Below are 14,677 nucleotides of genomic sequence, written 5' to 3'. Positions count from 1 at the left end.
AAGGATCAAAGAAATGTAAAGCCATGTAAACATCTCTAAAAAAAATACGTTTTAGTTGACACAGACAATCAGATTTTATTTAGTATTTTACATTTCCTAGAGTGTTGATGTAAAACTGATTCAAATTAAATCAACTTATGATATAATAGATACCTCATTGTACCAGAGGCAATGTGAAGCAGCAGTGCAGCCTTGTGGGGTTTTTATTACATTGCACATTAAAATAAATCAATCAAACCAATGTGTATCCATGATCCTGTTGTTAAAACGAACTAGCTAATTAATTCAGTACCAGTTAATATAGCCTGCGCTTCCAAACCCTACATAACCAACTGCATTATCACTTCTCAAAACTTGATATGCATGCAGTGATGGAGACAGAGTCAGAGTAGCAGGTAGAAAACCTTGATCCCGACTCCGACCACGCACCATGCAGAAGTTCTACGGTTGAGAAAATGTAGTGCCAAAGGAAAGGGCTGTCTGAAGGCACTGAAGGTACGTTTTGCTGCTGGCCTCGTCCACAGCAGTACAAAGCTAAGTTTACTCCTGTCTGCGTCTCCAAACTGGAGGGATGCAACTCAGATAGAGAAACAATATTTCATTTGTTTTTTCACTGTGATCATTCGAATTTAATTTGGACAGATATGCAAAACTTTATAAATAGAAAAACTGGTACTTATGTACAGATGAATGCATCTGATGTTGATGTTATATTTTATGTTCAGTGGGTTGGATAGTAATATCAACTATATAATTCAGCTTCTGATCATTCTTGGTAATTTCCACATCCACAATTTGAAAAGGTCTGGCTCCAAACCCAGCTTTCATCGGTTTATTGTTGAACTCAAACAGTATGGCACTTAAATCGAATATGTGAAGAACAAAAAAAGCCACAAAGACTTTCAGTATTTTAAAGGAAGTACATTTTATTTGAACTCTAAAAGGACTCACAATGAATAGACTTTGGACTCTTCTGGCTTGTACAAATTGTTATTTTACCTCCGTGTCGTAAGTAAAAAAAGTTTTTTACTACAGGTAATACACTGACTATGGATACCTCATACACTTAAAAAAATACAAACTATTCCTTTAACATATGTACATTTAATACACAGAATCTATACTGAAGTACTGGGTGCATTAAAAAGCAGTGGGAGACTTTTTATTAGGGTTTTTACTGTGAGTAGTGTGTTAATGGTGTAGATTTACATACTGAGGTCTTATATAGTAAATAGTGTTAGAGTACAAGGAGAAAGTGATGCACTATGTTGTATATACCATATAAGGCTGTAGCCACAACTACAGTATAGTGGAGACACAGGTCGGTTTCATGTTATCTGCCTTATCAAACCCTTGTGGATATTTGACATTTGACATTCAAATGTGCTTCAAAGAATTGACAGATAACACATGAACCGTGGGAGATCACATCTTTTTATTCATAGGAAAAAAAATTGGTTTTACCAACTGCACACTGGGAGGAGAATAGTTATAACATGGTAATATCCGAATCGTATTTTTCATATCAATCATACATTGAAAAAGAAGAGAAAGAGATATTTGGATTACAGATATCCTAATTGCACTTTAAAATGTTTTGTTTGCTTCCAATTATAAAATGTTTTATCAACACAATATTGAGTACAAAACTAGTTGGCATAAAATTAAGTAGATTTGACAAGTAATAATACTTATAAATGAAAAACATATGAGAATTGATATTTACTTTTAAAGTGCATTTGTGATCCCGGTCATAACCTGTGAGGTTTACTCATGAATGTGTGCGCATGGTGTCTTCAATCCACTTGAGGTAGTGACAGGTATCCAGCATTACAATCGGGTTTGCACACTTATCAACAGGGTTGCTGACAATGATCCCATACAAGAGATCATTATACTCCACAGCTGTACCTGCATCGCCCTGGAAGAGAGACATCAGAGGTGTGATCAGTTTACATTTGTGATGGCATAAAAATGAACAAAAGAAATAAAAAATATAAAACTGTCTGCTTACAAAGCAGGCCTCCACGCCGGGTTGAAAGGCACACATGGTGGTAGATTCGTCACTGTAGTACTTTCCACCAGGTTTATCATTTTCACCACATGCAGCAATCATTGTTCTGGCACAGCTCAGCTTTCTGCTGGATTTGGCCTCTGAGGGTTCAAAACAAAACATCAGATTAAGTGAATTCTATATTCAAAAGGCAGAACTGGATCTAGTATCTTGGTGCTGCTCACTTTTCATGTTGGCCGTCGTTGCTCCCCAGCCTCCAACTTCAACCTGCTGTTTCAGCTTGGGCCTCTCACACTCATGGTGAGGAAGGGGGATGGTGGGATGTTCAGGGGACACATCCTTGTTCAGTTTTATGAGCATGATGTCATGAATACGCCCTTCTTCGTCTTTGAAAGAAAACTGTTGTTGATCCGCAATTTCTTGCTCAGTTCCTAGGCTGTTTCGTTTAAGGAATTCCTTAGCTTTTTTCAATTTTGACACATTTAAGCCAAACTTCAGTTTCACAAGCCTGCAAAAAACAAGAGAAGAACTTGTTGTCTGGGGATTGACACAGATTGAGGCCAGTTTTCCGTCATTATAAAATACATCACAGCTGCATCATGTGGGATGCTGGATGTTTCTTACCGTCCTGCACAGTGAGAAGCAGTGATGACCCAGCGAGTGTTGAGCAGAGCTCCTCCACAGCGCTTGTCCCCTTGGACAGAATGTATCTCGACATGGTACTGCCTCTCGCTGCGACAGCTCTTACCCCCAACAATCCTCTTCACAATAGCCCCTGATGCAGCACCTGACATAGGGAAGAAGAGCAGATAACGGCGTACTTGTAGCTTCAATTCTTGCTTTTGCATGTAATTTATTTGCAAGTATTTCAGTGCATCTCTCAGACAATGACATAGAAGATAAAATAACTTCTTCCTAAGCATTGAAAAATGTTTTAAAATAAAAATCTGAATGAAGTGTAGTTGGAGGAGGAAAAATTCACCAGCAAGCAGCAGAATAAGAGCAAAACAGCTCTTCATGATGGTCCCTTAGGGTGTGGATCACTCTGTACGGTTCACTGGCTGATGCTTCATCTTTTTATATCGAGTATCAGACTCAGTTTTTTTATTGGCTGCTGCTGTGGACAAAATGTGTGTTTCAAAGCCATAGGTGGCCATCAGCACACTCCCCTCAGCCCTTTAATCACATACCTTATATGGCAAATGCAACTGTTAGGGTGGAGTAGAGGTTTAGGACTGTAGGGAAGGACACTTACATTTTTTTACATTTACATTTTTTTTTTTTTTTACACCAATACCACAAATGACAGGTCAGAGCACATTTCCATCTACATGGAAGCACTGTACAAAAAGGGGCAAAGTCAACTAGCCTATTTTTTTTAAGAAAGCTGAGATCCTTTAACATCCACAGGCGGCCTCTACCATGCACCTTCTGCCAGCGCTCTGTTCTTTGGCGTGGTGAGCTGGGGGGGAGGGCGCTCTCACAGCAGACAGGAACTGAATAAACAAACTGATCAGGAAGGCGAGCTCCGTCATTGGGACTGAACTGGACAGGATTCAGCAGGTTGCAGAGGTGAAAATGCTCTCAAAGCTGAACTCAATACTGAACAATCCTACACACCCACTTCATGCCCTGGAGGTGGCATCAGACTGTTTAATGTGCACAAATAATTACTGTGGTGTATTGACAGTATAATATTGTATACTGTGTATTTATGTGTATATGTGTGTACATATATTTATATATGTACATTTAGGTATGCATGTGTATATATGTTTATATGTGTATGTATTTTTTTCATTTTATATCTTTTTAGATAATACGAGTCACATATTGCAGACTGTGTATACTACATGTTTTTATTCCTTTATTAGTACAATTTAGTACAAAGCTTCAATTAACTCCTTCAGTTAGCCATTCATTTGGCTGAATGAGAATTTGTTTTATAAGACATCAAATTGATGGTAGCTACAAACAAGACATTTATTTTATTCAGAACTTGTAATTTTAGTTAATATTGTATGTTTTTCAAATTAAACACTATTTACAATAGCATGTCAAGGTGTTGTTTAACATGTTACACTAAATAGATTGGTACCATTGTATACTGTTAATACTGTACTGTAGATAAATAAGTCTGGAGTCCTTTTTGCATTATACTTAAGTCAGATGACTTATGTATTAATGAGATGAGTATTTGATGTTTTACAGAGTTTCCATTTAAATGATGGTAAATGATTTGCTATTTATATTTAGCAAGTACAGTCTCGCATGAAATATGAGCATCTTTTGCTGTTTCTTTATCATTCATACGGCATTTGAGGTGACATGATCTTGAAGAATATCAGTAATTAATGAAGGTGAAAACGTAGCCTTGCAAAACTTTGGTGTGGGGCTGCTTCCTGGACATTTGTGTCAGTTAAACATCAGTCCATTTCTTTTATCTATGTGGGAAAATATAACTATAACCAGAATTACTAAAATTTCAAAGGATTTCACATTTAAACTGATGAAACATGTTACTGACAGTTTACTTGAAATCACAACTACATACGGTATGTTAACTGTGACTGTAATACATGTGTAATTAAAAGCTGTATATGCCATTGAAGTCCTTTTCATTTCACTTTATGTAGAAACATGTCAATGTCAAAACCTTCATCACAGTTTTATATTAAATATTCATTTGCTCTCCTCAGAATTCTATCTTTGAATGCGGGCAATCGTAGTATTTTAAATATTCTTATATGCTTTATCAACTTCAACAAGAGGACTGAATATCTGTGGAGATAGCTATAGCTATAAAAATGCTTTGACACCAAATACAGTCATCCTCAGATATCACTTCCCATTTGACTACACATTGTTTTTGTATTTGTTTATCTGTTCAAATACATCTTAAAACATGATGGCCAGTGTAGTAATTGTTTTACACTGCTATTACTTCCATATATTGTGTATACTACAATAACTGATCACAAAAAAACAGTTACACCAAACAAAAGAAACACATGTCTCGATAGTGGTAATAAAAACAATCTTTATTTTCTATCATCAATAAAGCCTATTTATTTAAACCTTTCAAATTTGTTCAGCAGTTCAGAATGAAATAAAACAAAAATCAACAACAAAAAACGTTCATCCAATTTATAAAATCATAAAACATTTTCTCTCCAGGTACAGATACTTTTTACATAATTAGGCAAACAAAGCTTTCTGACCAAACAAAGCCGAGGTTGTCCACACTTTGAGGTGTCAGACACAGTAACCCACAATAACTAACAGCAACTCTGAAAACAAAATGACATAACAGAAAAAATCCCATCTCAGAACGCCTCCTGCAAGATCTACAGACAACAAACAAAAAGGCAGACATAAAGTGAGAGTCCATGTTCACTACTGTAAACAGGAGTGCTGATGTTGACTCTGAGCTGTCAGGGCACGGCAAGCGAAAGATAATACCTCACAAACTCTCCTGCATGTCCATTATAACAACCAAAGCATTTTGTAAACCCCCCCAAAAAACAAAAAAAACTTATTTTAAATCCCAGTCAAGTTCTGAGTTTCCAAGACATGAAACAACATGCTGGTCTTACAAGGAAAAGAATATGAAATCATGGTCTACAGTGTAGCATCTCATTTTACATTTTGATGGAAAATTAAAAGTTGTAAAAAATGTTCTCAAAAAAGCATGATAGAGTTTTGATGACACCTGTATAGTGTGACGCTAATAATGCTCCTCTTGATTCTCTAAACTTAAATAAAAATACACACTGTACTGTATATTCTTTATGTGCAGCATCGCTGAGGTTACTGTATGTCATTATGTTGAGAGACATTTTCAAACCCAAGATTTTTTTTTTTTTTTTTTATGGCTGCGTCTTTACATGAAAGGAACATTTCTAAATGTCTTCAGCATTTTATTATTTTAGACACATTTTGCTAAAATGCAACATATGTTGAAAAAACCTCAAGATAGTGACTAAAATATAAAACAGGTCATGTGGGATTTCATGATGAATACTGAGGCAGCTAAGCGTTCAACATTGGGGTTGAAGAGGCGGGAAAACAGGTTTGTACATAATCAAATTTAACTTCTCTCTTGCACACCTGTCTTAGTAACAGCCAAGAACTGAACTGTTTACACAGTATGACACACCCTTTGTGTTTTAAGCACCTATTGTATTTAATCACACAGAGGATATTTCAGTTAGTCAAATAACAGCACTCTACAAAGATAACTTTTGACTACATTGTGTAATCTTGGACTGCTGATTAGAAGCTGAAGCTTCATGGAGTTTCCAGTCTAGTGCAGTTTTAAATTGAACAGACTGATTTAGATTTTAGCACAGCTGCTGAATAGTTCACATCTACTGGATTGCAAGTGCTTTGAGGAAATGTCTTTCATAAAGTTACTGCAATTCTCACAGCCAGCCTTACTTATTACAGCACTTTTTGGCAACATGGGACTCAAAAGAGGTTGCCGTTTTCCATTTTACTTGGTTCAGCATCATAATCACACAACTGGACTCCGTAGTTTAACAAGCATTTCAGCATATTTCCTTCATTTGTTGCTGTTATGCAAATCTTCATTTGCACTCACTCACTCACACTTTTTATAGACCAGAAGGTTCTGGCCACAGATCCACAATCAGCATCCTTTCTATGAGACTCTGTCCAGAAATAACTTAAGGCTGTGTTTAAGATGCTGTCGAACCTCAGTGAGAGAAGAGGCATGAGCTGCAGAGCCCTCTGATGGAGCAGTTCTGTCACTGGGATCATAACCCTATAAGGGTCTGCACATAATCATCCTTTAGATTGCATTTAAGTTACAGTCATTACGGAGTGAACATAAACAACACATCAAACGACATAAAATCTAGAGATTTCCAGGCATGTTGAGATGTAACATTTTCAATCCAACTGGTGTCTTGAGATGTCTTAAGTTGCGTTTGCCATTCCTCAAAGAGTACAAACAACTAAGAAGGTGGAATGAAAGCACTATAGAAGTAGCGAGCACTTTCATGATCACCTATTGATTAACACCTACTGAAATGAATTTGAGCACAGTCACCAGAATAACAGCATTTCAGGGGGTTTATGGGTGCAGTGAAACACATGTTTGTGAAAAGAGAAAAAGCACGTGTGTACATGCTTGGCAGACATTTGCATATTACAGTCTTTTTTTGTGGCTCTTTGAGAATATTGTGAATTCTTTATGAAGATGAATATTCTTACTCCAATACAGAACACTTAAAAGATCCCAACTTATAAAATATTTGACTTCATGTAATAAAACCAAATGTATAACTTCCAATCAAGATGAAAAGTAAAAGATATCCCAGGGAGCAAATGGAATAAACCACAGCTCTTCCTTAAAGATAAATTCAGTTTGGCTTTGTTTTATGTGAGTTTGAAGGGCTGTTTTAACCTGTACGACGGGGCTGTTGTGTTGAAGTGTAAAGCAGGTCCTTGTTCATAATGTGCTACGCGGGATCCTTCTTCAACTTCAGCACTGAAAGAAAAATTCAATATCCTGTGAACACCACAAACAAATGAATTTGTCCCAATCAACTGAGTCATTTCATAATAGTGCTGCTGATAAAAAGTCCTTTTCTGATATCTATATCTTTTATTGGAAGTAGAAATTAAGTGATTTTTAAAGATTACTATGTGTGATATGTTGAGTCAACATTATTATACTATATTAACCTAAAGAACAAGAAAACGAGTCGAGGTCAGTGAGGAAGACATCAGCGTGTGTTTCAGTGTATACCTTAAATTTGAGCGAGCTCAGCTTGTTTGTCTGCTTCAAACTCGCCTTCGTTCTCATCATCTCCGTTATAGTCAGCCAGCTCCTCCTCCATGTCCTTATCTACCAAACAGTGCAATGTGGTTATTAACGAGTTTAACACACACACACACACACACACACACACACACACACACTTTTGTTATACAGACACACATACCTATATTTTCAACCCGTTTGCTCTGTTGCTGTTTGTCCAAATCGACTCCGCCCACTACTTGTTCGTCTGCGTCGTAATCTTCTGGCTCATCAAGTTTCTGACCAGTAGTAGTCTCAACTGCCTTCCCCTGGCCAATCAGCATGCCTTCCATCCTGGGGTCTGCTTCTGGAGACAGGACCAAATTATTGTTTGATTTCATAAAAATAACACAACCTCTTCACTAGAACTGCAACAATTAGTTGATTAGATGACAACTATAAAATTAATCTCCAACTGTTTTGATAATTAATCGTGTTGAGTCATCTTTAAGGAAAAAAAAAAAAGTCCAAATTCTGATTCCAGCTTCTCAAATATGGGTATTTTTTAGTTTCTTCTGTCTTCCAGAATATCTTTGGGTTGTGGACTGTTGTAGACAAAACAAGACATTTGAGGACGTCACCTTAGGCTCTGGGAAACATAATTTTTCATAATTTTCTAACATTTTATGGACTATACAACTAATCGAATAATTGAGAAAATAATCAACAGATTAATCAATACTGCAAATAATCATTAGTCTGATCTTCACTGAGAATGCCTGGATAGGAATAACTGACTCACTGCTTTCAGTGAACTAAGTGATGGTTTCTCACCTTCTGTCTGAGTGCCCTCTTCATGGGCATCCATCACCTCTGTCTCTTTATCCTCAGTCAGATTCTTCGTCAAAAGTTTACTGGTCTCTGTCTCACCCTCCTCTGTTTTATCAGCTCCCTCTAGTGGTAGCACAACTTCCTGTTTGATTGCAGTAGCTGAGGGAGCAGACTGGGGCTCTTTTTGTGAGGGACCCTTTGCAGGAAGAAGGTCCGCTGGGTCATCCTGACCTGTGAAACAACAAAATAGAAAGCGGGCTTACAGCAGGAGCATCCAAAAAAAGAAATGAACATGAGGGTATACACTTGTTTTCCTGAGCCATCTCTTTTACCTTTGTCCACTATGATCTCATTGGTCAGTAGTTCAGGTGTTTCATTTCCTTTGGGCTGAGAGATGCTTGGTGTGTGACTCTCAGCTGTTGCTGTCTTCACTGCGTCAAGCCCAGTCATTTCTTGTCCCTCTTTTACTGCATTTTCCTGCTGAGGAGTCATCATATACCACATCATATACCACATTTCTTAACATCATTAAAAGAGCAGCTGGGTGGATGTTAACTATAAAAGCAGGAAAATTCAAAGGCAGTCAAAGCTATTAAACCTCATATCATTCACTTAATGACCAGAAATACAGAAGCCCTGCAGGAAAAGTAGGCTTTTCCTTTTCTTTTTGATTGTGCTCATAAACAGGTGCCCCAGCACAATAGGTTACAATGACCAAAGGATTAGAAATGGGCTTATATAGCCAATACTGATTACTTTTTAAAATAGATTGATCAGCCATGGCCCATCACATAGTCCACTGTGAAACGGGAAAGTCAAATCACCTGCGTAGAGACACCAGAGGGAAGGACGAGCTTCTCCATTTTCTTCTGAACTTCAAGTTTAGCAGCTGCCACTCTCTCATCACACAGCTCCTTCTGAGACAGGACCTGGGAGTGACAGTGTGTCCTACATGTGTGTGCGGACACACACAGACACACACAAACATGTTAACTAGGAATGACAGGAAATATATTCACTAGACTGAGGCAATTTATAGTGGCAATAGCAGTACATATAGATGTGATACACACATACACGCACACACAGTATATATATTTATGTGAGGACTAATTTTCTTACATGTCATAAGTGAGTTTGTTGTTAAGGGTGTTGATGTTGCCTTGGCAACTCTGCAGCTCCTTTTGAAGCTTCCCGAGGTCATCGCTTAGCTGATTCAACTGACCTACAAACACACGAGACATTCATTTTAGTGGCTCAGTGCCACAAAAGAATAGAATTCACATATTTTATTTTGTGCATCTGCACATAATATGTATTCTAAAGAGCACTGTTAGCTGTTAAACTGCAAAGCAATATTTGAGAAATAAAGTTGAAAGGTTAACAGTTACCTTTGAGTTCCTGTATGGTTTTGGTACTGGAGGAAATGTTCTGCTGCAGTGTGCCCTGTAAACCAAAACACAGCAACTGTCAATATTCACATTTGCTTACAGTTTGTATCAAGTCAATATTTTTTTTCCATTGCCCTCAAATTTTCCTGGTAGCCATGGTTTCCAACGGCGGTGACAGTTTATTGTGCGATTTGTCCCACCCATTGGTGTTTGAGCGCACCTTCTCTTGGCTGCAGGTGTTCTGGGCTCCTTCCAGCTGTCTCTTGTAGAGGCTTTCTATGTGACTGATCTGCTCCTTCTGTCTCTGGATCTCGTCCTGGAACTCATTCTTCTTCATCTCTGCTACTCCTCGCTCCGCTGCTCCACGGCGCACCTGGCCCTCCAACTCATAGAGCTTAGTCTGTATCAGAAACATAAAGGGTCTGAGGTTAGTTCAAGGTATTTTGCTTTTTTGGGGGTCATTAATGTGTGCTTAACTCATATTTAGACAGAGGATGACACAGGTAGGGATAACAACAACAATCTGACCGTGAAGTGAACATAAAAAAATGTATAACGCAATATAAAAACACTGAAACTGTGTTTTGGGAGATGTTCTTTGTGTTAGATATATCCCAAGACAGTAAAAACTACCAACAAAAGAGTCAGAAATGTTTGTACAAAACAGTAGAAATGTTTGATCGGGCCTCAGATCTCTTCCTTTTCAACAGGCAGTTAAGCAAGCTCCTATGGTAAGTCAGTTGCTTACAATGACTTGCATTAAAGAAAGTGTTCAGAATAAATGCAAATCGTTATTGAGAAAGATATAAAAGGAAGTTACATAACCTAAATAAGATGTTTCACAACCAACACTCTGTAAAGAACTGTAAACACCAACATTTTAATCACATACTGGTAGATAGTAGCTGACTGAACTGAATGGTAATGATTGCCAACACTGAACACTTGTAACTACATTCAGCTTCTGATAAATGTGGGGCTACAACTAATGATTATCATCATTATTGATTAATCTGTTGGTTATTTGCTCGATTAATTGATTTGTTGTTTGGTCTATAAAACGTCAGAAAATGGTGAAACATGTCGATCACTGTGCTCCAAAGTCCAACGTGACGTCCTCAAATGTCTCATTTGTCCTGAACAACAGTTACACAAACGTATTCAGTTTACTGTCATTGATGACTAAAGAAACCTGAAAAATATTCAGAGTTGGGAAGCTGAAATTTGAGAATTTTGACATTAAACAAACAAAAAAAAAGACACAAAACAATGAATTGATTATCCGAATAGCTGGCAGTTTATTTAATAGTTATAGTTAGCAACTAATTGATTAATCGACTAATCATTACAGTTCTAGATGAATAAGGTTTAGTCCAGAGCACAAAGTAGCCTTTAAATAACTGAAAAAAAGATTCACTGTATGTTTTGATAATTACCGATACTGAATAATTTGAGGTTTTACTGCAGTTTTTTCGGTTTTGGTGTAAAAATGGTGATATTTGCACTGTTCACAATTGTAAGAAATTTAGAAAAAGCACATGCAGATGAACCTACCTGTAGCTCCAGGTTGCGGGAGCTGGACACCCAGTAGTTAAAGCCCAGAACCAGGATACAGGCAATCAGGGCTCCAATCATTAGAGGGGGTGATCTTCCTCCACGACGTCCGTTTCCCAGCCCACCCATAGCTGTCTACAGACTGGAGACACACAAACCAGAGCCAGGGTCAGCACACTTTCCAGTAATAAGTAATAAGTACAATAAGTACTATTTGAAATACTACAGGTGTAAGCTAAAAAGCAAAAAAGAAAAATAACAGGCAGGTCTGCTGTGATCCAGAAATGTCAGTAAAAACCAGTTTTATAAAATATATTAATATTTTGGGAAGGCACGTAAAAGCAGTAAACTACTGCTAAATCCACTGTCACACTAATCATGTCCTTGGTTTATCTAGTATCTTAAACCTGACATTTTGTTTATACGTGCAGAAAAATGAAGACCTCTTTTAAAAGAGCATTTATGACTCATAACTGTGCCTTATACTGCCAGATACTGGAAGCAGGAAAAGGTCTCAGTTTGTTCCTAAAAGTGATGAGTCAGTTTAACTGTCTGCAGGATGCTGAGAAAGCACACACAGGTACTGAATAACAACAGCTTTTCAACCATTAGATCCAAAGCCTGTGCTGCTCTCACTGCACCGAGACAGCGTCATACTGTCCAGTGGTGGCAACTCATACAGCACATGTAACTAATATGCCCAAAACCCTCCCTGCCTTTTCCGTGCCTGGGTCCTTTCAAATATAAACCATCACACCACATGAACCCGGTGCAAAGAACTATTTAGATTGGCAGACTGTAATCTACTTCTGTAAACAATTTCATGAACTTCTCTCATGAGCTAAACTACAAACAGACTTGACGGTAGAAAAATTAGGCCTGAACTGTGGTTATAGATCAAATACCATTAACAGCTAATACTGAAAATCTGGTGTGATTTACCTGAGTGAGGAGAGAGTGGTGAAATGCACTAACTAGTGAAAGAAAGTAACTAAGTACATTAACTCAAGTACTGTAATTTAGTACAATTTTGAGGTACTTATACTTTACTTGAGTATTTCCATTTGATGCTACTTTATACTTCCACTCCACTACATGTCAGAGGGAAATATTTTACTTTCTACTCCACTACATTTATTTGACAGCTTTAGTTACTTTTCAGATGAAGATTTGACACAATGGATAATATAACAAGCTTTTAAAATACAACACAGTGTTAAAGATTAAACCAGTGGTTTACAACCTTTTTGGCTTTTGACATCTAACAAAAAGCAGTGTGTAGTCGGGGTCACATTTCAGATGTCTATCAGTTGTTAACAGCTCCACCAAATAGTGATTTTTCCCTCTAAACTTCTCACATCGTTTCATTTCAATAAATGTTCAAATGATCCAATATTTCACAAAAAAACAAAGATTAGAGAGAAAGTCCAAAAACTGAAAACAAATTTGTGTATAAGAACGTTGTTTTTTATTCTTTCCTCTCCCATTAATCATCTCACGACCCCTCAGATTTATCTGGTGACCCTTTAGAGGGGCCCGAACCCTAGGACGGGAAGCACTGAACTAAACTAGCTCACTGTATATAAAGTACGTAAACTCCAGCAGCTACAACAGTAACATGCTTCCTACACACGGACGCTTCAGTATTATTAATCTAATGATGTCATATATAATAATATATCAGTCAAAGGGACCAAACCACGACTTTTACTGCAATACTTTAACTACATTTTGCTGCTAATACTTATTCAGGACTTTTATTTGTAATGAAGTATTTTTACATTGCTGTATTGGTACTTTTATTTAAGTAAAGGATCTGACTGGCACTAACCTGATGACACTGATATTAACGTGGAGACATTATTGTCTCTACTGTAGTAGTCTGTAACACAGCAGCAGCAGTATACAGTAGTATACAGTATGTAGGTGTACAGGCTGGCCATGGGGAGTCAGCCAGCTCAAGATGACAAACAGCCCGATGAGCAACTCCAGTACCAAATCACAGCCCAGGCCTGGAATAAGGTTATACCTGTTAAGTAATCGTAACCAGAGTGCAAACATTATATTGCAAACGGTACCTGTCAAAACAACACTGCTAGCCAAAATGAAAGGTTTCGTAAAACCGTTAAGTTATTCTGGTCAGGAACGAGTCGAGTAGTTGCAACGCGAAATTTTCTGTTAACTGTGATCACACACACTTGGTAAATGTGTAACGTTAGAAGATATAACGTTACAGTATAATCTATCAATAATTTGACAAGCCGTCAAATAAATGTGGCGAACTGAATAATTGATACACGAGTCACCGCTACAAGCAACCAGCGTTGCCACTCTGCGTTGCTAGCTAACGCTAACTACAACCATTAGCTACGTAGTCTGTCCCCGTTTGCCGCACATTAACTTACCCCGCAGACCCCACAATCACAAAACAGGAACTAAATGTCGGGCTGTGTTGACTCGGTGATATCCGATGATATTTGACAGTCTGGTGGCGTTTCTCCGTCAACAGCGCATTACCAGTTGGCCGTTAGCTGTTATCCATTATGGCCATACAAACAGCCGAGCCCCTGTGTGCAAGGTTCCTTGACTGGGTGTCCCTGGCTGCGAGTCAAAGTGCTGCCTTTATGTGCTGTGGGAAAACGCTACAGAGCAGTGTAGTGTTTCAAAATATATCTAGAAGATTCATTTAAAAGTTAGATAATAACACCCTAACCCTTTCTGTTACAGAGTTGATGTTATTACTTGAAACTAAAAGCATTTGATTTTTCGAGTCGTCAGCTACAGATTACGGATTTGTAGTTTACGAAGAGTTTCGAAGGCACCACGGACAAAACAAACTCGACAAAACAGAAGCCAAATTATAGTTAAAATTTGCTCATCAGTAAACTTGTTGAACCACTATGTCCTTAATAATTAATCAGAATATATGCACAGATGACTGCGAAAGACAGATATAACCACTCAGTCAGTTTTTACTTGTCATTTAGTCTTACTTAAAACAAGGTTATATTTAATGACTTTTATATTATAACTTTTATGATACAAAGGAACATGCAACAGTTGAAGAGATTTATGAGACATTATGTTTGTATATGTACTGGTGTATTACATTTAAGT

At 37.6% G+C, this 14,677-nt stretch overlaps 2 protein-coding genes across 3 annotated transcripts; both read right to left on the bottom strand.

The window, feature by feature from the left end:
• Positions 1-677: 677 nt before the first annotated feature.
• On the bottom strand, positions 678-4,121 carry LOC137172259 (kallikrein-8-like). Its single transcript, XM_067576583.1, has 5 exons — positions 2,997-4,121; positions 2,639-2,801; positions 2,239-2,522; positions 2,015-2,154; positions 678-1,921 (listed from the first exon to the last, which is right to left on the bottom strand). Exons 1-5 carry the CDS (start codon positions 3,031-3,033, stop codon positions 1,772-1,774), a joined length of 774 nt encoding a protein of 257 aa, XP_067432684.1. The 5' UTR covers positions 3,034-4,121; the 3' UTR covers positions 678-1,771.
• Positions 4,122-5,037: 916 nt separating this feature from the next.
• Positions 5,038-14,163, bottom strand: golm1 (golgi membrane protein 1). 2 transcript variants are annotated; one of them, XM_067611628.1, is made up of 11 exons: positions 13,966-14,163; positions 11,561-11,702; positions 10,227-10,406; positions 10,007-10,061; positions 9,738-9,840; positions 9,440-9,563; positions 8,948-9,092; positions 8,619-8,846; positions 7,987-8,151; positions 7,791-7,889; positions 5,038-7,529 (listed from the first exon to the last, which is right to left on the bottom strand). In XM_067611628.1, exons 2-10 carry the CDS (start codon positions 11,687-11,689, stop codon positions 7,792-7,794), a joined length of 1,227 nt encoding a protein of 408 aa, XP_067467729.1. In that variant the 5' UTR covers positions 11,690-11,702; positions 13,966-14,163; the 3' UTR covers positions 5,038-7,529; position 7,791. The 2 variants fall into 2 exon arrangements, with proteins under 2 accessions (XP_067467729.1, XP_067467720.1); XM_067611619.1 differs by having other exon boundaries at positions 8,948-9,095; positions 13,966-14,162.
• Between the last annotated feature and the right edge of the window lie 514 nt (positions 14,164-14,677).

Source organism: Thunnus thynnus, chromosome 2 (assembly GCF_963924715.1).
Source record: "Thunnus thynnus chromosome 2, fThuThy2.1, whole genome shotgun sequence".
In the NCBI taxonomy this organism is placed as follows: Eukaryota; Metazoa; Chordata; class Actinopteri; order Scombriformes; family Scombridae; genus Thunnus; species Thunnus thynnus.
This window is presented reverse-complemented; position numbering and strand designations above follow the sequence as displayed.